General features: G+C 39.6%; 2 protein-coding genes across 9 annotated transcripts; both read left to right on the top strand.

The window, feature by feature from the left end:
* Positions 1–998: 998 nt before the first annotated feature.
* LOC4325244 (E3 ubiquitin-protein ligase RGLG3) lies at positions 999–5,340 on the top strand. 3 transcript variants are annotated; one of them, XR_001542670.3, is made up of 13 exons: positions 999–1,284; positions 1,801–1,946; positions 2,165–2,249; positions 2,373–2,513; positions 2,609–2,722; positions 3,306–3,403; positions 3,478–3,554; positions 3,623–3,728; positions 3,934–4,061; positions 4,149–4,293; positions 4,396–4,452; positions 4,652–4,935; positions 5,139–5,340. XR_001542670.3 is itself a non-coding variant. In XM_015766729.3 (12 exons), the coding sequence occupies exons 2-12, from the start codon at positions 1,818–1,820 to the stop codon at positions 4,733–4,735; spliced, it is 1,164 nt and encodes a 387-aa protein (XP_015622215.1). In that variant the 5' UTR covers positions 999–1,284; positions 1,801–1,817; the 3' UTR covers positions 4,736–5,340. The 3 variants fall into 3 exon arrangements, 2 of the variants coding, with proteins under 2 accessions (XP_015622215.1, XP_015622217.1); XM_015766729.3 differs by having other exon boundaries at positions 4,652–5,340; XM_015766731.3 differs by lacking the exon at positions 999–1,284 and having other exon boundaries at positions 1,868–1,946; positions 2,165–2,244; positions 4,652–5,340.
* A 1,569-nt stretch (positions 5,341–6,909) lies between these two features.
* LOC4325243 (probable LRR receptor-like serine/threonine-protein kinase At1g06840) lies at positions 6,910–20,013 on the top strand. Of its 6 annotated transcripts, none has more exons than XM_026022490.2 (22): positions 7,414–7,484; positions 7,657–7,735; positions 8,283–8,463; positions 8,713–8,863; positions 9,302–9,373; positions 9,490–9,561; positions 9,991–10,134; positions 10,218–10,289; positions 10,366–10,437; positions 10,809–10,883; positions 11,804–11,872; positions 11,994–12,062; positions 12,173–12,244; positions 12,545–12,631; positions 12,717–12,785; positions 14,262–14,752; positions 16,289–16,438; positions 16,562–16,845; positions 17,326–17,377; positions 17,631–17,884; positions 18,288–18,422; positions 19,495–20,013. In XM_026022490.2, the coding sequence occupies exons 3-22, from the start codon at positions 8,370–8,372 to the stop codon at positions 19,870–19,872; spliced, it is 2,862 nt and encodes a 953-aa protein (XP_025878275.1). In that variant the 5' UTR covers positions 7,414–7,484; positions 7,657–7,735; positions 8,283–8,369; the 3' UTR covers positions 19,873–20,013. The 6 variants fall into 6 exon arrangements, with proteins under 6 accessions (XP_015649172.1, XP_066162911.1, XP_025878275.1 ...); XM_066306815.1 differs by having other exon boundaries at positions 7,415–7,484; positions 17,634–17,884; XM_015793686.3 differs by having other exon boundaries at positions 6,910–7,735; positions 17,634–17,884.
* Positions 20,014–20,482: the final 469 nt, after the last annotated feature.

The following is a 20,482-nucleotide window of genomic DNA, read 5'->3' as shown; positions in this document are numbered from 1 at the left end:
CTCTCCAGTTCAGACTCCAGCCCTCGTGGGTTCCTTCCACCACTTAATTTTCAGAATATAACACCCAATACGCACTACTTCTAGGATTTATCACCCAATTCGCACTGCTTTCAGAATACACCACTGGAATGCGAATTTTCTTCTTTCCGTAACACTCCGTCCCCTAGCGTCAGTCGGCCTGTCGTCCTCCGTCCTCCCGGTGCCGTTCGTCGTCAGTTCGCCGCCGCTCGCGCCCGCGTCAGCCCCGCCATCACCGGTCCATCGCCGCCCGCGTCAGCCCCGTCGTCGCCGGTCCGTCGCCGCCCGCGTCAGCCCGCCGTCGTCGCCCGCGTCAGCCCCGCCGTCGCTCGTCCGTCGCCACCATCGGCGCACGCGGTGGAGGGCCGGCGGAGAGGGGAGCAGCGGTGGAGGGCGGAGGGCGTCGAGCTCCAGCGGCGGAGGTTGGACCGGCGCCGGCTCGGGGCGCGGTGGCGGCAGCCCGGTGCGGCGGCGGCTGAGCTCGGGGACGAGCTCGCTGGCGTGGGGAAGGACGAGCTCGCCGGCGTGGGGGAGGACGAGCTCGCCGGTGGGGGGAGTACGAGCTCGCCGGTGGGGGAGGACGAGCTCGCCGGCGTGGGGGAGGACGAGCTCGCCGGCGTGGGAGAGGATGAGCTCGCCGGCGGCCAGATTTGTGCGGGCAAACGGCGCGAGATGGATGAACTGACGACGGGCGTCGTTGGGAGGACGGAGTGTTACGGAACGAAGAAAATTCGCACTCTAGTGGTGTATTCTGAAAGTAGTGCGAATTGGGTGATAAATCCTGAAAGTAGTGCGTATTGGGTGTTATATTCTGAAAATTCTCCCACCACTTAATTTTCACACCACTTAATTTTCACACCACTTAATTCGAGTGTCCCCCATGTAGTACAGTAGTATCTTTTCCTTGCTCTTCCTTCTGCTTGGCTGTGGTGGTGGCTGTGGTGGTGGGCAAAGCAAGGGCAAAGGGCAAAGGGCAAAGCAAGCTTAATTCGAGTGTCCCCCAACGTACGTATTGGGTGTTATATTCTGAAAATTCTCCTTCCACTGCCACCGCACAAGCAAGGGCAAAGCTTAGCTTAGCTTCGCTGGTAGTGGTGGTGGCTGTGCCGTCCAGCCGCTGCCATCTTCCTCACCAGCAGCAGCTAGCAGCGGCGCCCTTCTCCGGCCTCTCCGTGCTTTGCTGTTCTTTGCTTTGGTTCGGGGATCCGATTTCCATTCCATCCATCTCTTGCTCCCGCGGGTCTCGTCTCTGTCTGTGTTTCCCTGGTAAGTGCTAACATATGCGTCTTTCCCTTTCTTCGGGATTCCTTGTTTCTGTTCCTTAATTATTTAGGAATTATTTTCTGCTCTGTTCTGCGCCAATTCAATTTGGGCCTATGTAAATCATGCTTTTAGAGCTCGTAACTGGACGAGTAATACTACTAGCTGAATGATTTCAACATGAATTTTATATATAGTTTCATTCCATCTGTGTTCCAACATGTCTCGCCGCGCCTTATCGATTTCTACCCATCATAATTGTTGTTAAATTAGGGTTAAGCAGCTTATAAATTTATTACAACGTTTGCTTATGTACAAGTGCCTCTCCTGTCCCCCTTTTGATTTGGCCTTTAATTTGTAGCGCACCATATTTCAAGTGGTCAATCCAGAACGGTTCTCTCTCTCGAATCGATTTTTCTCTCTGTTTCCATCCAAATTACTACTAAATGTCTGCAAATTTAGCTGAAAAATGTACTCCTAGTTTCTTCTGACATCGATAATTACTTGTGGATATGCTTGCAGATCATTCATTACTGGTCATGTGGGGCGATCGGACTCATCACAAGCACTGGAATCAAGCTCATGTTCCCTCTGGAACTTCTAAGGACAAATTCCAGGCCAAAGGGCAACCGAAGTTTATTCCTGACAATTACAGTTCAGTGGATGAGGTGACCAACTTACCAGCAAATCTTTTAATTAGTATTCTTGTGTTCATGTCTCAAGTCTAAACAAATTAATCTGCTACCTTTGATCTCTCCTTTAGATATAAGTTTATTCTCCAAAATTTCTTACCAATATTTTTCAAGCTCGAATATTCTTCACTACAGGAAAATGATGCCTGCAGCATCTGCTTGTACGTAACCTGTTACCTGTTTTGATTTTGAAGGTTACTGCTGCGTTGAGAGACGCTGGTCTTGAGTCATCAAATCTGATTCTTGGTATTGACTTCACCAAAAGCAATGAATGGTCAGGTGATGCTACTTCTGTATTGATGTTACATACATTGGCTGTTTCCTTTAAGCCTTGCTATCAATTTTACTCGAGGATCCGTTTTGGTTTAAACAAACATTTTTTTCCCTGCTGAATTTCTGTAGGCAGATATTCCTTTGGAAGAAAATCTCTGCATGCCATTAGTGCCACCCCTAATCCATATGAGCAAGCAATTTCTATAATTGGGCGAACACTGTCTCCTTTTGATGATGACAACTTGATACCATGTTTTGGATTTGGTGATGGTAAGTTATATCTGGATTTCCTCTTTTCCCCTTACAAATTTGTTTTCACTAGTATACTTCCTGTATGAACTGCTACTATCTAATTCATTATGTAGCTTCTACGCATGATCAGTCCGTCTTCAGCTTCTACCAAGACAGTCGTTCTTGCTGTGGTTTTGAAGAGGTTCTTGAAAGATATAGGCAAATTGTCCCACATTTGAACCTTTCAGGTAAGAAGGGCATCATCCCCCTTTATTCAGTTCAGATTGTAGAATGATAACAGGTTATGATTTTCACTTACTATTTTATTTCAGTAACCACCAAAGAACAGTTCAGTCAATATTTAGCTGTTCTTTTTTTTTTGCGGGGAATATTTAGCTGTTCTTTCTTCTAGCATGGATTATGATTTAGAGTAACCAATGTTTTGGTGTGCCATTTTATTTGTACAAGTTGTTTTTAAAAATATTCAATATTTCTTCTATCAAATTGTTATAGCATAGTACACACAGAGTTGTCCTTGAGAATGCTCAGCAATTTGGAAACTAGTTTTCAGTCATCACTTTTGCAGCTTTATTTGCTCATTATTCACGGCATCATGATTATATACTTCGTTGTTCTATTATTTGGTCTTGATTTCATTGAATTTTGAATAACTCCTGTAAATGAAAGGTATTGTCTAATGTAGCTCATTTGCTGTGTTTCACCGAATAATAATAACTCAATAAGCTGTTTGTAAGTAGTAGGTAACTCCACTAGCACTGCTGTTTTGTGCTTTTTGCCTGGTTCATTATTTTGTTCGACCGGTGTGTGCAGGACCGACTTCTTTTGCTCCTCTTATCTACGCAGCAATTTCTGTTGTCGAAAATAGTAACTTGCAATACCATGTCCTCGTCATCATAGCTGATGGACAGGTAATTGTTTACAGCCACTGAAAATTACTTATATAGCATTGCCAGCATGTGACTTACCTAAGCAAAAACTGTAGGTGACCACCTCAAATACAAAGGATGGAAAATTAAGTCCGCAAGAGCAAGCAACTATACAAGCAATTGTTGATGCAAGGTAAATTAAATTCGTCCTTGGTTAGAACTTGGTGTTAAAGTTTTACTGAAACCCATTTGGTTGCTCAGCTACTATCCTCTTTCAATTGTGATGGTTGGGGTGGGAGATGGGCCATGGGATGCGATGCAACACTTCGATGACTGTATTCCTGACAGAGCTTTTGACAATTTTCAGGTGATTATAATACTACTATTTTGTCATTTCAATTCCGAAATTTCAACATTGCTCCACTTATGCATGAGCAAACTGATGATTCCAGTGAGAAATCATACTACGTTGAATGTAAATAATCTACTTTCTGACTAGAAGAGACTTGTATAGTGATTTCATATCTATTTATTTAGCTAGAAGTTAGAACCTTACTAATAAACTACTGCAGTTTGTGAACTTCACAGAGATTATGTCAACAAGTAAGGATATGCCAAAGAAAGAGGCTGCATTTGCCCTTGCAGCCCTTATGGAAATACCTTCTCAATATAAAGCAACTCAAGGCCTCCGACCACTGGAGTACTTGCTCTTCTCAGTTCATTGCAGCCCTGCATTAGTTTCATAGCATCCTTATCACACACTTTGTTTCTTCATTTTTATTAACAGGAAGCATGCGGGTCATGTGGCCAGTCATCTGAGGATTCTTCCTCCTCCAAACAAAGTTCTTGAGAACGACAACGCTGCAGCCTCACGTCCTCCAACTGCAAGCTCCCAGTCAACTGGCTTCGGAAAGAATACCACTGATGAGCAGGTAGGCACAATTTGGGCAAGTAGCTCTTGATGAGTTTAAACATTTTTTTTTCTCCAGAACTGTGGCATAACTCTTATTATTTTCTTTTATGGCATCATCAAGGTTTGCCCAATCTGCTTAACCAATCCAAAGGACATGGCTTTTCAATGCGGTCACCTGGTAAGGTTTTCTATGCTGTGGCATGAGTTCTGTTGGTGAAATCAAATTATGAAATCTATGCTGGCATATGTATAACTATATTTCTAGTGAAACTGTAGGTGAACATAGTGGAATCGTATTTTTTTTCCAAAATTTGAAATGATTAAATCAGTAGTAGTTTGAGGGATTAACAGATCTTCTTTACTTCTGTTTGTTCAAGACATGCAAGGAATGTGGCCCAACTCTATCAACATGCCCCTTATGCCGCGTGCCAATTACGATGCGTGTAAGGCTCTACTCGTGAGGTCATCTGACCTTCTAGAATGCAGGAACAAAGGACTCAATTCAATCAGTATAGTGTATATGGTGTCGAACAGTAAGGAGATGAAGAACTCGGAAGCACAAGGACTCTCAATTCATGCCAAGATGCGGATGGCGTGAAAACTATGTGAAAAAAAAGGCTAAATTAAACTATGCTGGATTAGTTTCAGTTTCAAAGGACAGGTATATCCTTTGGGATATTGTATTTGTTTCTTTTTCTTGTATGTAGTAGGAATAAGCTGACCTGTGATGCTTGGCCCAAAGAACTTACCGAAGGCAGTTGCGGAGATGGCTTTGCTGCTGCATTGTTGATCTTCAGAGACAATCCTAATTGGGACGATTTCAAGTAGTGAAGTACCAATACATCCTTTCCTTTTGTCTTGCAGATCAAATTCCCTGTGACTGCAATCGACCTGTTCTAATTGCAGGGATATAAAAGTGTGAAACAATGGGAGAAACACACGGTACCAGTCATCTTATTCTGAAACTCGTAATGGAGGTCGATCTGAATGGATCAGCTACGTTACGTGCTCAGCTCGTTGTAATCTATTTTAGCAGCTGATTGTGTTATTTACTTCATCTTTTCAATTTCTACTCCCTAGTTTTTGGTCCTTAATTTTTAGGGCCTCTAATTTTTACTCATGGTGACGTGAACGAATCTCAGACGTCTATTTTCCAATCGAACGGTACATATATGGTACGCAACATATTTTTCCCGGTAACGGGACGTTTGACCAATTGGACAAAGCAAAATAGCCGAAAACACACACACATGAGAAGACAATCTTTCTTTATCATAGGTTGGAAATGATTACATTCTCATCTAAAATTTACCATATTACATTAGCAACATTTTTATTTGTTGTAAAATTCTCCGGCAAAAAACACAAGTGAGTACCCACATGTTTGCTTCATCTCCAGGGATGGCGCTACCTCCAGACTCTCTCTACTTTGTTTCAGAGACCCACCTTTTCGCTTATTCGTGGAATAAGCGATACGTCATATTTACAAACGAATAGTATTTTGTGAATAAAACTTTTATATAGGTGTTCTTAATGATCTAAATGCAAAGGCTGAAAAATAAATTTCGATGAAAAAACCCTCAAAATGAGCTTCAAATTCAAAGTTGAAAATTCAAAATTTGATTGATAAGCATAAGTATAAGCGAAAAGATGAGGCCCTTAGTTCCGTGACAATGCACCGGCAAACCTATATACCAAAAGTAAAAAAGTACCGGCACCCCTCCTCGCCGACGTCTTTGTAGGTCTTCTCGTACTTGGCTTTCCACTCCACGACATCTGCCGGGTCTCTCACTCCTCGTACGGTATTGTCCATGCCGCCGCCACCATCGCCGCACTCATGAGAGTACCTGTGGAGGAGACCCTCATCGATCGCCGGCGCTGCAACCACGAGGCCAACGACATCATAGGTGGGCCGCTTTATACATCGTAGACAGTAGTCTCATGGGGTCATAGACAGTGTATGAATATAGACTACATAGTTTAAACAATTATATAAACAATTTATAAAATTTGATAAGATAGATTATGATGATGTAAGACACTATACAAATATGCAAGTCTAAATTTGATCCACACATAATGAAACAAGAATAACATTTTGTTCTGCGTTGTACAGTTACTATTCACCGCCTAATTTCATTTTTTTTGTTTCTCTAGTTATAGATCAAATATAATCTTGCATGTTTGTTTATAGTCTTATATCATCTCAATTGATGTTACTATTTTTTAAATTTTTCTATAACTATTTAAGTTGCATGCAAATAACAGACAACATGGTATCTGTGTAGAAATTTCATGTCCGTGGGCTCATCCCAAGATCCGTGGGCCGTGTGGCTTCCTCACCGTGGGCTGACATGCCGCGGCAGCCGACTTGGAGCAGCCCCGACCCTAGCTGGTTTGGGTGGATGGGATTGCTTTCCTCGGCCCGAGGACAGTATGGGCCTAGCCCATCCGCACTGAAACGCCCGCTCTACTGTCGAAGTATATAAAGTTCATTTCTCCCCCCACCTATATAAGCCAAACAAAATTCCGTTAAAATCAGTTTTAAATCGAAACCATCAACATTAACGGCAAATCACTGTAGCACATTCATTCAATGCAGAAAATATAAACACGCGGTTTTGTGTTGAGCGGAGAGAAGAAAATAATTGGGGGATCGGAAGCGTCGCGGCGACGCTACAGCGCGGGGAGAAATCTGATATGGTTGCGGCAGCTTGCGAAGCATGGGGATGGCGGCTGGTGGCTACAGGAAGAGGATGGCCTCCTTGGCTACAGAAGGCTTGACCCTTTCTTCTTCTTCCTCCTCCGTCTGCCTCAATTCTTGCTGTTGTTTTACTTGGTCCAAGAATCCAATCTGGAAGTCGTCTGCCTTTAATATTGTTGATATAGATCGATAGATATTTCCGTATAGATAGGTGGGGTGGCGAAGTCGAATTCAATGAATTTGCGTGCGCTGCTGAGGTCAGAGGGAGACAGATTGGTTGATGGATGGATGGATGGAGAGGGGCGTTGCCAAGTCCACCATCACCAAACCCCGAATTTACTACGACATTTTCCATCACCTTTTCAATGTTCTTGTCATCACTGCTCGTGTCACCCGTGGGCCGTGGCGAAAAGCAGAAATTATTCAGGATTTGGGATTTGAGATTTAAGAGTTTGCGTTGTGGCAGCTGGTAGGAAACTGGAAGAGGTCAATCGATTCAGTTCGATGTAGTGTACTACTTCCCCCTATCCCTTTCCTACCTCTTCATGGCTTTATTTATAATATTATACTGTACTTTGCTCGCTCATTTTCACACCCAAGCGGCCAAGCCCAACTTAATCCCCATTATATAGTTAATATTCGGTTGATTATTATCTCTGCTTGACTAATACTACTCAGGTTTGTCCTTTTCTACAACAATCCTCCATTGGTGTGGCGGATCGATTGATTCTTTCTTTCTGCTGCCTCCTACCAGCTGGTGAGTTCATCCTTCTTTCTCTCTTTAATTTTCTGCTGAGTGGTATGCTTGTTGTATCTATCGATTCCTTCCCTGCATCGGTGTTTCAATCGACGTTATGCACACATGTTCTTTTTCCATAATAAACAAGATAGTACAGCAGGCTTTCTTCAATTCTTCCCTTCATTCATGGTATGATATGCTATCGCAGCATGATTGCAAGGGATTCATCAGCAAACACGTACTTCGTTGAAATTTTAGCTTTCATCTCATAACATCTCTTCTTTATTGATCTCTAATTGAAAAGGTTGAAATTTATGTTTTATTGGTGTTGGTGGTCGGCAGTCGCTTCTCAGCTGCTGTTTAAAAATAATAAGAAAAAAAAGATGCTCCTCTGAGTTTTCAAAAATTCCTAGCTACACTGGTGAAAATTTATGCTTAACTTTTTTTTTACAACTTTACTTTGCTCAAAATTTAAGCAGTAATCTGGTGCATCCCTGACTTTATATGGTCCTCTGTGCACTTTTGGGTCTGGACAAGTAACCGTTGCCCCTTTGTTCCATTTCAGGGACTGGATTATGCTATCAAAGGGAAACTACATCGGTGAATTCTCAATATCCTGCCAAACTGAGCAAATTTTCTGTGTAGTAGCATCATGCGGCAGTCTCGACTCTTCTATCTTTGCTCCATTATCTTCATGTTCTACTTGGTGCAAAGAACAGAAGCACAGATCACTGCACCTTGGGAAGGTAATATCCATCATTCTAGCCATACTTTACCTCCACTCCTCTTATTGAGACTGATCTCTACAGTCTACATGCACATATCTCTTTCAATCTTTGTGTCATAAGCGTGGCCTGCTCACTTGAGACGCATAGGAGAGCACAAGCCATGGTTCTAAATATATTAGTTGTTATGGTTACGTTATTGAGTGTTATTGATTTTTACCTTGCATTATGAAGCTAACTAGGTGTAACATCGGTACATTTGGTCTGCAGTTGATGCTCTGAAAGCTATCAAAGGCAATCTGATAGATCCGCAAGGACGTCTAAACAACTGGAACCGTGGAGATCCGTGCATGGGAAATTGGTCTTATGTTCACTGTTACAATGAAACAGCAAGTGATGGATATCTCCATGTATTAGAATTGTATGAGCATAAGTGATCTCCTTGTTAACTGTGTCCTTATTATACCACATTTTTCCGTTGCTTATCTTATGGTTTGCTTTTGGTGTTTAGCTTATGTTAGGCGTGCTTTTGGTGATGAATTTGTTGAATGTCATAACATAATAGATCACATTCCGCCTTCATATATTCTGCATTTTTTCGAGATGTAACCAGATACTTTCCACTGCTGCTGATAGCTTCTCCTTTTTAGAAGTAGAATAATGTTACTGTGTTCTTTATGTTCTTATTTTTTTGCCTTGTGAAAAAAAATGCCATGCTATTTGAATATTGATTGCCTTGATGGGGCAATTAGTGCAGTACAAAAAGATAAACTTTGCTCGAATTTTCTCTCTAAAGATCCCATCTCTTTTTTTTTTCCCAAGTGGATCTAATTGCCGTGATGCATTTATGTGATTATAGGCAACTTCTAAAATTGAATTTATCTGGATCTTTAGCTGCTGAGCTTGGTCGGCTATCTCACATGCAAATAATGTAAGTTGGACAAGTAACTGGATCATTGATTTGTTAATGGGTTAGCTTTTAGGTGGTTGGATGCCCACTCACAAGGGCGCTAACTTTTTTTTTTCTTTTTGTTCTTTCCACTGAAGGGATTTTATGTGGAATAACATCAGTGGCAGCATACCTAAGGAGGTTGGCAACATCACTTCTCTGAAATTACTGTAAGTTGAAACCCGTATTACTTCAATTTCACCAATACGGGTTTCCTTCACATCTTTTTGGTTAGAATTGAGCCTATCTTCTTTCTGGGGCTTCTTGTTCAACTTAGTTTTGTTTGCTATAAAACTGTAGTTTAACTGAATCAGTATCTTCATGTCCTTCTGGTTGGATGGTGATGTTAGCATTTTTCATGAGTTGTTTGTTCAGATTATTTTTTTATGATACAGCTGTAATTGACTGAATATATATGTTTCCATTGTAACATGTCCTTCATAATATATATATTTTTTGAAAACAATTATTTCTTTGAGATAAATTGTTGGTAGGTGAGGTGTGATTGTTGTTGTATCCTCTGTTATCTGGAATGGAATCTGTGTTTTCTTGTCACTTATAGGTAAGTATGTGCGGATGTGCCCATCCTATTTTTGCAGGCTCTTAAATGGAAACCAGCTTACTGGTTCTCTACCAGAGGAGATTGGTTTCCTTCCTAATCTGGATAGGATTCAGATCGACCAGAACTACATATCTGGACCCATACCTAAATCATTTGCTAATCTGAACAAAACAAAGCACTTGTGAGTAGCATCTGGTTTTACATCTATGCCAAGCATCAGGGAATTATTATCCTTACCCTAATAGTTTTCCAATTTTCATCCAGTCATATGAACAACAATTCATTAAGTGGTCAAATTCCACCTGAACTATCCAGATTACCTTCACTTGTTCACTTGTAAGTTTCTGACAACTGCGTCTACCATATCGGTATTCTTTATTTAAACTCTACTTACAATGTAATTAATTTACAGATTGTTGGATAACAATAACTTGTCGGGCTATCTTCCTCCAGAGTTATCGAAGTTACCAAAACTACTTATCATGTACGTAAACTTCTGTGTTGCGATAGCTCTTTCTTTCTTTCTTTCTTTTGGTTACTTTGGTTGGGTTCAATGTCAGTCTTTAACCAAGAACTAGATTGTGTCTTGTTATTGCATGAAGTTTACAAGCAGACCTTTGCCTATATGTGTTGCTTTACTAAAATTTAACTAGAAATTTAGCAGCTTAGAGAAAGAGTCTTTCGGCTCTTCGCTGTGCTGCTCTCATTTACTGAAAAGTAGCTACTGGTGTGTCTCTTGACCATTGTGATTTTATTCAATCATTTTCTTCACTTTCTTTTAAAGGATAGTCTCTGATATTAGAATTACACACATATACAGCACTCTCTAATAATATCTGTTCAAAATAATTTCAGCCAGCTTGACAACAATAATTTCTCAGGAACCTCAATTCCTTCATCTTATGGCAATATCACCACACTTCTGAAACTGTAAGTATTTTCTTACCTCTATCTGCAATTCCACCTCTCAGTGTAGTTACTTCTTGGCTGTGTGGATCCTAGTCATGCAGAGGCTGAGTGTTCTCAGTGTAATCGTATCATGTAATTGACCGAGTTCAATAAATCTTCTATTATCTAAGAGAAATTACTATACTTCTGAAAGTACGCTTTACCTATGTCTGCGATTCCACATTCTGAGCATAGTGCTGAGATGAACTTTGATGTCAATCTTGGATGTTTACGCATTGTCTGGTCTCTTGAATATTTTTAGGAGAACCGCCCAGGGGTCTTCCGGCTAGCTCCACAAGGTGGTGGGCTAGCCGGGTCTCACCCCTTCTATTTATTTGATATTAGATCATTCCCTAATATTCGCCTTTTTTTTTCTCTTGAATATTTTTAGGTAATGGTTTGGCTAACATTGGTTGACCTGGCTTATTCATAACAAAACATATTTGCAGAAGCAAACCTGTATCAGTGTGCATATTATGGCAGTAGAAAGGTGTTTAAGTATATGTTTTTTTTTTGCCATTTCAATCTACACAAAGGCCAGCTCTGCTGTGCAAAAGTATGACCATGTTAGCATGTTTTTACTTATTTTAGAAATGCATCCAAGTCACTATCATTACTTGATATTATAATTATCCATGGGAACCTGCTCGATAGACACATCCAAAAATAGCTTCCCTTGTTCACAAATGGCTGGCATCTTAGAAAGGTTGCATTTTGAATGCTTTGCAAATCAAGTGGTAAAGTTGCATTTCAAGAATACAGGTTTAATTCAGACTTCTACTCTCTCTGTAATTATGAAAGTTTTTTTTGCCGGAATGACCGAAGGAGGTCATTCAATGAAATTAAGATAGGAAGTAATTATGAAAGTTAGAGACTAATCTATTGGATATGATCTTCATCAGGAGTTTGAGGAACTGCAGCTTGGAAGGACCTGTTCCTGATGTCAGTGGAATACCCCAACTTGGCTATCTGTATGTGTCGAATTCCAACACTGCAACTTCACCTTTTTGGGAACAGAAAATTACCATATTCGTAGTTAGCAAAAATTATATCATGTGTGGCAGCTTTGATCCTTGTCTTATTTGTGTTCAGGGATCTTAGTTGGAATCAGTTAAGGGGTTCAATACCATCTGGCCGACCAGCAAGCAACATAACCACAATGTATAAAAATAGAGCCCTTACTAACAACTTGTCATTTTTGTTTATTCTATTTTACTAAGTATTTGGCAAACAAGCTATCATTTATATGCATGCTCGTACAATTTGTGCAGAGATCTTTCCCACAATCTTCTAAATGGATCAATTCCTGGAAGTTTCTCTGGCCTTCCCAATCTACAAAGACTGTAAGTATGATAGTATATCTTTCTTTATTCTATTTCAAGTTCGGTGAGTACAATAGGTATATGAGTATCATTGGTAGAAGCAGAATAATAGGATAGATCTCTAGAGTAAAAGGGAATAACTTTACAGGGGAGAAAAGACTAGCACTTTTTTACTTCATAACTTTTCAGTAGTGACGATTACAATATTATGATAATTATGCATAATATTAGCCAAACTGATATGACACCCAACAGGTAAAACTTGGTTTCATCTTTCTGTCTTAAACAATAGCTGCGTGATATTGTACCTTCTTTGCTCAGGTCATTGGACAATAACAATTTGGATGGTTCTGTTCCATCAGATGTCTGGCGGAATATTGATTTCAGTGGAAATAGAAGTCTTATATTGTAAGACCATGCATAATCTACCGTTCTTTTCACTTTCTCTGGAATTAGTTAATTGATAATCTAATTCTCTGTCAATATTTTGTAGGGATTTCCAGAACAATTCTCTAACCAATCTATCAAATCCTCTTTCACCACCTGCCAATGTTACCATCCTGTATGTACTTCTATTTCATTAGTTTCCTTGTTAATTAAAATGCAAAGTACCAAATCCATTAATTTCATTATTGGAAATATGCTATGCTGGCAGTCAGAGATTGGTCTGATGATCTTTGTTTAGTAGAGGAAACAAAGGGCCCTGATCTAAGGCCTATCTTTTTTTTTAATTGTAGTTTACCTTCTTCATACTGTTTGGAAAGCACAACTGAAGACTATTCTTGTTTGTATTTGGGAACTTAAAAGTAGACTACCTTGTAACCACAAACCTTAGCTTATTGGATAAATGATCTGTATAACTAAATGAATGCAACAAAGGAATCATCTCCCTGGTTTTCGTTGTGAATATCTTTACTAATGCCATGACTCTTTAGGATTGTGAAATTGGATAGTTGCACGAGCCTGTAGGTATTATAAGACCCTTCTAAGCCAGTATCATAGAAAAGTGATGCGAACTGATAAATGAATAGGTGTAATTTCAAGCCTTGACGTAATGCTCAACTGGAGTTATTTTAGTTAATGTTAACATGGTTGAAGATGGAGGCGATGCTATGGAGTGGGTAAAGATTAATGTGCTACTCTTTAAAGAGAGTTATGCCCGCTGTGACAATTACAATTTACAAAGTCATACATGCAATAGGGTTAACACGGTGTTCAGCTGTGGGGAAGCTTTTATCTACTACTGTAAAAGCAGACTTGTCCTCCTTCCGTCCCTTCCTCCCACCGCACGTGCACAGCGTGAGGAAAAAATGGCCAAACTGGTAAAGAAACTGCCAGCCCATTTCAAGTGGTATGGGCTGTTGCAATGCATGGGCCTGTTACTAGTGCTTTAAACCATCTATCAGAAGAACCGAGAATGGCTTTCTCAAGTCTTCTTTCATGGAGGAGAAATGTCCATCCTGCTATGTGAGAGTCAGAAAAATAAGGTTGATCGGTAACCTGGTGAAGTAGCAAATGCATGCTGGAGAAGTCTTAAGAAAACTCAATAGGTGATTTGATAGAGACGTGCAAATGCTCCTTGGGATAGCATGGTCGCACTAATTCAAATGCTTATTAAGCAAATCAGAAGTCTACTTCTCATCTATATTTATTTCAAATCTGGTGATCATTGGTTGGTGTTCCACCCGAAACAATAAAATATGAATGACCAACTAAACCTTTATTATCAAAATTTGAATACACTTGTTGCAATTTGGTGAGGTGAAAGTCTGGGAGAAAAGAATCAACATAGTAGTAACATTGGGGACATGACTGATGTGATAATTAAAGGATTTTTTTTGTATTGATGGTATTGTGATGTACTCTGCAACTTTGCTCTTTCTAAATAAACTAATGGATACTTTGGCCAAGGTTGATATGAAACAGAACATGTAAGTCACATAAGAAAATGATAGCATGTATGCATTTGCTGTTGGAGTTTTGATATCATTCAGATATATTTCTAGTACCTTATATTTTCTTAACATCTCATGTATAGGTTATCTGGAAACCCCATCTGCACATCTCCAAATCAACTGAACATTACTCAGTACTGTCAATCAGTGCCAGTTATTGTGCCTGACGGTTCTGCAAGTAATGCCACAGTTTGTCCGCCATGCTCTACTGACCTTCCGTTTGAAAACATACTGATGTCACCAATACGATGTATATGTGCTATTCCACTTTATGTTGATTACCGGCTAAAGAGTCCTGGATTTTGGGATTTTGTTCCATATGAAGGACAGTTTCAACAGTACTTGTCATCTGGACTTTCATTGTCTTCTTACCAATTAGAAGTTTCTCAATTTATGTGGGAAGAAGGCCCACGGGTGAAGATGAATCTGAAACTGTTTCCAAATAACACTGCTTATTTTAATAAGAGCGAGGTGTTAAGACTGAGAGGAATGTTCACAGGCTGGCTGATTCCAGACTCTGATATATTCGGGCCCTATGAGCTCCTCAACTTCAATCCAGGGTGGTATAACAATTGTATGCTATATTGACTCTATACATTTCCTTCTTATTCTTGTATTGGCATTTATCTGATTTGTAGGGGTTTTAAATATTCAATATTTGATTTCAAGTATAGTTCTGGATCTCACCAGGATTAGGATGTCTATGGTAGTTAACATGCAAATGACCAGTAACTGTGAGAATAAGTATGTGAAAACAGTTGGTTTGATCTAAGTAACCAAGTTATGAAAAATGATGTCGGTTGTAATGGGTGCACTATTTCCACTGTGTAATGTCTAGTCAGAACTTAACAGGAACAACCAATGAAATTTAATACCCTGCCTAGCTAATCTAAGTTTAGGGACTCACAAAATTCAATTCAGAGAGTCAATGAATTTCCATTCATTCATTGGCATTTCAGGATTTCCCATATCATTGTACATTTGGTTTAGTATTCACATTTCAACGAGGTTCTCATACAAATCCTGAAGGACCACCCAAAGGAGTGGTGAATCATGACAATTCTTTTACTTTCTTTTTTATCCATCCATCTAAAAGAAAGTTTTATTTCTTATATGCCACAAAAAGTTTACAAAATTTCTCATTGTCCCAAACTCCTAATGACAAGGTTGCTCCTGGTCCAGATGCCATTGGGACAGTGGGCGATATAAGGGATGAGGTAAACTGAATAATAAGTTTTCAGACTAGGATGGCTGATTTGGACCTTATAATGTAGAGAAACCAAATTCACCATTTACACATAGCTTGAGGAGGACATTTGTCCCCATTAATAGTAGATGCTTACTGATGTGTCAGATACCCTATTCCCTAATAATTTGTATCAACCCTCTGTTTCCAAAGTCAGGTCGTTTTAGAGTGGTTGACATGAATTAAGAAAGCTGTTCAAATGACCTTGTTGCCCTGCAACTATTATACATTTAAAATGATACCTCATTTGTACATGAGTGGTAGAACTTAATTAGCATAAGAGGAATTTGGAATAAGAGGAACTATTATACATTGAAAAGTGCCTCTAAGTCCTATAACATCTTACATTTGGAATCAGGGGAGTAAGATGTAAGCATCACTGCATCAGAAGGTGGTATACTCTTGCATCACGACATGCCAGGCCACACCGCCACACTTGCTGGTTGTTGCCTGTAGCTGGGATTGATTTCTTGATTTCTTCCATCATCCAGAAGTTTCAATTACTTGTAACTTGTGTTTCAATGTACCCATAGGGGCTGGATCCCTGGATATACAAGAGATGGCTTTACAGAAAGAAAGCCCCTATACTACAGGGAATACACTCTGCACATATACTACTTAACAAGAAGCATGCATGGGTGGTTTCTGGATATACTAGAGATGAATTAACAGAAAACACCTTACAGTCCTACACTACAGGAAAAATACACTGTGCACATTTACTACTAAACAAAAAGCACTTGTGTATGGTCAAGATATAGTGAGTCTAATGATTCAGTTACAGTACCATGCAGTTCAAGTTTAATTCCATAATTGTTAACAATTTTTCAAGAGAGTAATCTTATATTTTCTTATGCTATCCAGTATTTCCAGATCGTGCAAAGTCCAGCCTAAGTACAGGTGCCATTGTTGGTATTGTCGTGGCAGCGTTTGCTGCAGCAGCATTTCTTTCATCCCTCATTACTCTCATTATACTGAGAAGACGTTCAAGATATTCTTCAAAAAGACGCTCTGGTAAACCCTCCATTTCCGCTATCTTCAATGAAACAGTTTCTTTTTTTATTGTTATGTTTTCCATATTTTATCAGTTATCTTCTGTTCAATCTTCAATATGTCATTTTTTTATCGCATTTGCAGCAAAAAGAATTCCAATGAAGATTGATGGTGTAAAAGACTTCAGTTTTCAAGAACTGTCACATGGTACAAACGACTTTAGTGACTCAGCACTAATTGGTCAAGGAGGGTATGGGAAAGTGTACAGAGGTATTCTCTCTGATGGAACAATAGTAGCAATAAAACGTGCGCAGCAGGGATCTCTTCAGGGTTCGAAGGAGTTCTTCACAGAGATAGAATTGCTGTCCAGGCTGCATCACCGGAACCTTGTTTCATTGCTTGGTTATTGTGATGAAGAAGATGAGCAGGTTGTTCCTGGTACTTTTTTTTTTCAATAGAAGTCCAGGGCATTAGTTTTGTCGAGCGTTGAAATATTCAAGTTCTTTCTTGTTTTCAAATGGATTATAAAAGGCTGATATCAAAATTCATTGAAATACATTCGCTGCGTTGAAGTACATAAATATGCATGCACATGTTCTCAGCCGCTATCAGATTTTATTTTGGAGAACAGGTAACTTTTCGTTACCTGGCTTTGGGAGAAAGCCAAACAGAACATAGTTCAGCCTATTTCAGATAGGTGTGCTGGAAAATGGTAGAGCAGTTCAGTGCATTATTTTTGTTGGCTAGTATATTATTTTTGAAAGTTCATATTTGACCAATTTTAACGGTAGAAACTGAACAGCTGCCTATCAACTTCTGTTGCGGAGTTGGTTGTGAATAGATAGTACCTCACATTTGGTTCAACATTAATTATGATATAAACTCATACTGTTAAGCATGTATTGCAGATGCTGGTATATGAGTTTATGCCTAATGGTACTCTACGTGATCATCTTTCAGGTTAGAACTTTATTTCTGTACCTACTGACAAAGCTGCTCTTCATAAAATTTTAAATATTCATTAAACAGAAGTCAACAGATAAAAATATCATAAACCCGCAGTTTCTTTGTTAGCTAGCACGTTCTTAATTACTAGTAGAAGAATATTAGCATCTTGTGCTAAGCTCCATGGCAGTGCTATATATCGTTACTTCTGAAGTTATGTTGCTGTTATTTCTGTGTACCTAGTTGCCCTAACAATTGTCTCATGTAGCAGCTCGATCAAAAGAGCCCCTAAATTTTCCCACGAGGTTACGAATTGCGCTGGGGTCGTCGCGAGGCATCCTCTATTTACACACAGAAGCAGACCCTCCAATATTTCACCGTGACATCAAAGCAAGCAATATTTTACTGGACTCAAAGTTTGTCGCAAAAGTTGCTGATTTTGGTCTCTCTCGGCTTGCCCCAGAGCCAGAATCAGAGGGGATTGCTCCTGGTCATGTGTCAACTGTTATAAAGGGTACCCCGGTGAGTAGCTATGCCATCTGTTTGTACATGCTCTGTGAGCAACTAGTTGAGCAGAAGTCTGCCACATTTGCCAGCACTTTTATCAGTTTTTACTTCAGTTCATATTCTGATGTCTGATCCCGGTGTTGTGTGCAACCGCATATGGTGAATGTGACCAGAAACTTGTTCAACTTAGGTTAATTTGATTAATGGAAAGAGAACTATAAGTTAAATGTCATTGCAAAGCTTGATTAATTAAGGGATTCTTGAGCGAAATTTCTTACTATTACCAATTGATAAGGATTAGCACAAGCAAAAGCAACTATTTTGCCTTGTTTTAAGTTTCCAGCTAATAATAAATTGTTTAAAGCACAGTGTTCTGCAATGGTGTTGATGGTATATATTCCTTTCTTTACAATCGCAGGGTTATCTTGATCCGGAGTATTTCCTTACTCATAAGCTGACAGACAAAAGTGACGTGTACAGCCTTGGTGTTGTTTTTCTGGAACTGCTGACAGGGATGCAACCTATTTCTCATGGAAGAAATATAGTTAGAGAGGTATAGATTTCATGCTTCCTTGCATACAATTTTGCTTATATTTCATTGGAAAATCACATGCGGTGCACATGAAAGAGACTGAAGTGCTCCCTCTGTTTCTTTTTTTTTTCTTTGCCGGGTCGGCTGAAGACATGGCCGGCCAAATGTTATGCTCTCTCCGTTTCACAATATTTGGCTATTTCTTGGAAGTGCAATATGCTTAATTTAGAGTGAATTGCATAACGGGGCACCTAGTTTTACCTACGTTTCAATTTGGGCTACCCCTTAACCAATCTTTTCACTTTAGATCATCTTTCTTTTCCTTTTGTTTTCATCTTGGACACCTATCTTTCTTCTCCAACTCCGCTATGTTAGGGTCTGCTATAGGCGAGTGGTGGAGAGGTCAACAGTGCATGTGGTGGAGAGATTGAAGGCATGCTACCATTAGTTGCTCTAGCTCTATGAGAAGAAAGATATAGGAGGAGAGCTAGATGAGAACAGGGTCCAAAATAAAACAAAAAGGCAAGAAATAGTAGTCTAAAGTGAAAAGTTTGGTTGAGGGTTGGTCCAAAGTGAAACACAGGTAAAAATAAGTAACCCAATGTGCAATATACTTAATTTATACTCCCTCCGTCCCTAAATATTTGACGCCGTTGACTTTTTTAAACATGTTTGACCGTTCGTTTTATTCAAAAACTTTTGTGAATATTATTCAAAAACTTGAGTAGTAGTAGTATATGTAACAATGAATCAAATGATAGGAAAATAATTAATAATTACTTAAATTTTTTGAATAAGACGAACGGTCAAACATGTTAAAAAAGATCAACTGCGTCAAATATTTAGGGACTGAGGGAGTATTATTTATGTAAACTACAAGAATCAAGTGTGTAGTGTTTTGGGATCATACTCCTAACATAATTCTTGAAGAGGTTGAATAGTCCTATTACTACTATATATATTCGTTGTACTAGGATATGTCACATTCAGTACTAGATTCGTTTTTTATGGGACGGAGGGAGTATGCACTAGAAGTAGTAAATTGATTTGATGCCCTGAAACTAATTACATATATAAATGTTTGTGCGTGTAGGTTGTTGCGGCCAATCAGAGTGGGATGATATTGTCAGTGGTTGACAGCCGGATGGGATCGTACCCAGCAGAATGCGTGGAGAAGTTTGCTGCACTGGCACTGAGATGCTGCCGAGACGAGACGGACGCAAGGCCGTCCATAGTGGAGGTGATGAGGGAGCTGGAGAAGATATGGCAAATGACACCGGACACCGGGAGCATGTCCTCACTATCCTTGGAACCTAGCAACACAGCCACCCCATCGTCGGGATCCAGGATGATGGTTTCATCGTCATCTGGGGTTGGAAATGATGATCACCATCACTACAACATGTCATCATCCGATGTCTCCGGCAGTAACCTCCTCAGCGGTGTTGTACCTAGCATCAATCCTCGCTGAACATTATTTGTTATATACTCCATAGTGTAAGACACGCATGTATTTAAAGATTTAACTTTAAAAACATCTGACTAACAAGTAGTGTAATGTAAATCGAATTTTATTTGCTGAAAATAATATCATTGGATTGGTATTTCAATATATTTTCATATGTTATAATTTTGTTGCTACAAACTCTATATAGTGTATGAGAAGTTTATAAGTTAAAAATTAGTTTTGTAGATGGTGTCAAGTTTGTACTTGTACGATCGATAATACTCCCTGTACAATATACTACTTTGCTCTTGTGATAGCTAGACGTACGAATGGCTTTGACCTCCTCACATCGGGCATATGTGTGGTGCTCGTCCGGTCCAAATGTTGTCTGCCTTAGTGCCTTGTGCATTTGTTCTTAAACCGTTTATGGGCCTTTCTTTTTTGGCAACAAACAGAACTTTGTTTGCCCTGGAAAAAAATTATACATACAACCTCATATACGAAACTTTATACATGTAAACTTTGTACATAAAACTTTGGTATGAATATACCAATTTTATACACATGAACTTTACACCGGTTTTCAAAGATGTGGGATACGTTATACCCGATTTGGCCCATATTTTCTGGGCCG

This window comes from Oryza sativa, chromosome 1 (assembly GCF_034140825.1).
Source record: "Oryza sativa Japonica Group chromosome 1, ASM3414082v1".
Taxonomy (NCBI): domain Eukaryota; kingdom Viridiplantae; phylum Streptophyta; class Magnoliopsida; order Poales; family Poaceae; genus Oryza; species Oryza sativa.
Note: the sequence above shows the minus strand (reverse complement) of the source record. Positions and strands in the feature narration are given on the sequence as shown.

Bases quoted from the DNA above. Each gene is read 5' to 3' on its own strand.
- LOC4325243 (XM_066306814.1), top strand. From the start codon at position 8,370: ATGCGGCAGTCTCGACTCTTCTATCTTTGCTCCATTATCTTCATGTTC. The intron at 12,632-12,716 runs GTAAGACCATGC...AATATTTTGTAG, and splicing joins GGAAATAGAAGTCTTATATT to GGATTTCCAGAACAATTCTC. The intron at 17,885-18,287 runs GTGAGTAGCTAT...TTACAATCGCAG, and splicing joins CTGTTATAAAGGGTACCCCG to GGTTATCTTGATCCGGAGTA.
- LOC4325244 (XM_015766729.3), top strand. From the start codon at position 1,818: ATGTGGGGCGATCGGACTCATCACAAGCACTGGAATCAAGCTCATGTT. The intron at 1,947-2,164 runs GTGACCAACTTA...TTGATTTTGAAG, and splicing joins ATTACAGTTCAGTGGATGAG to GTTACTGCTGCGTTGAGAGA. The intron at 4,062-4,148 runs GTACTTGCTCTT...TTTTATTAACAG, and splicing joins CAAGGCCTCCGACCACTGGA to GAAGCATGCGGGTCATGTGG.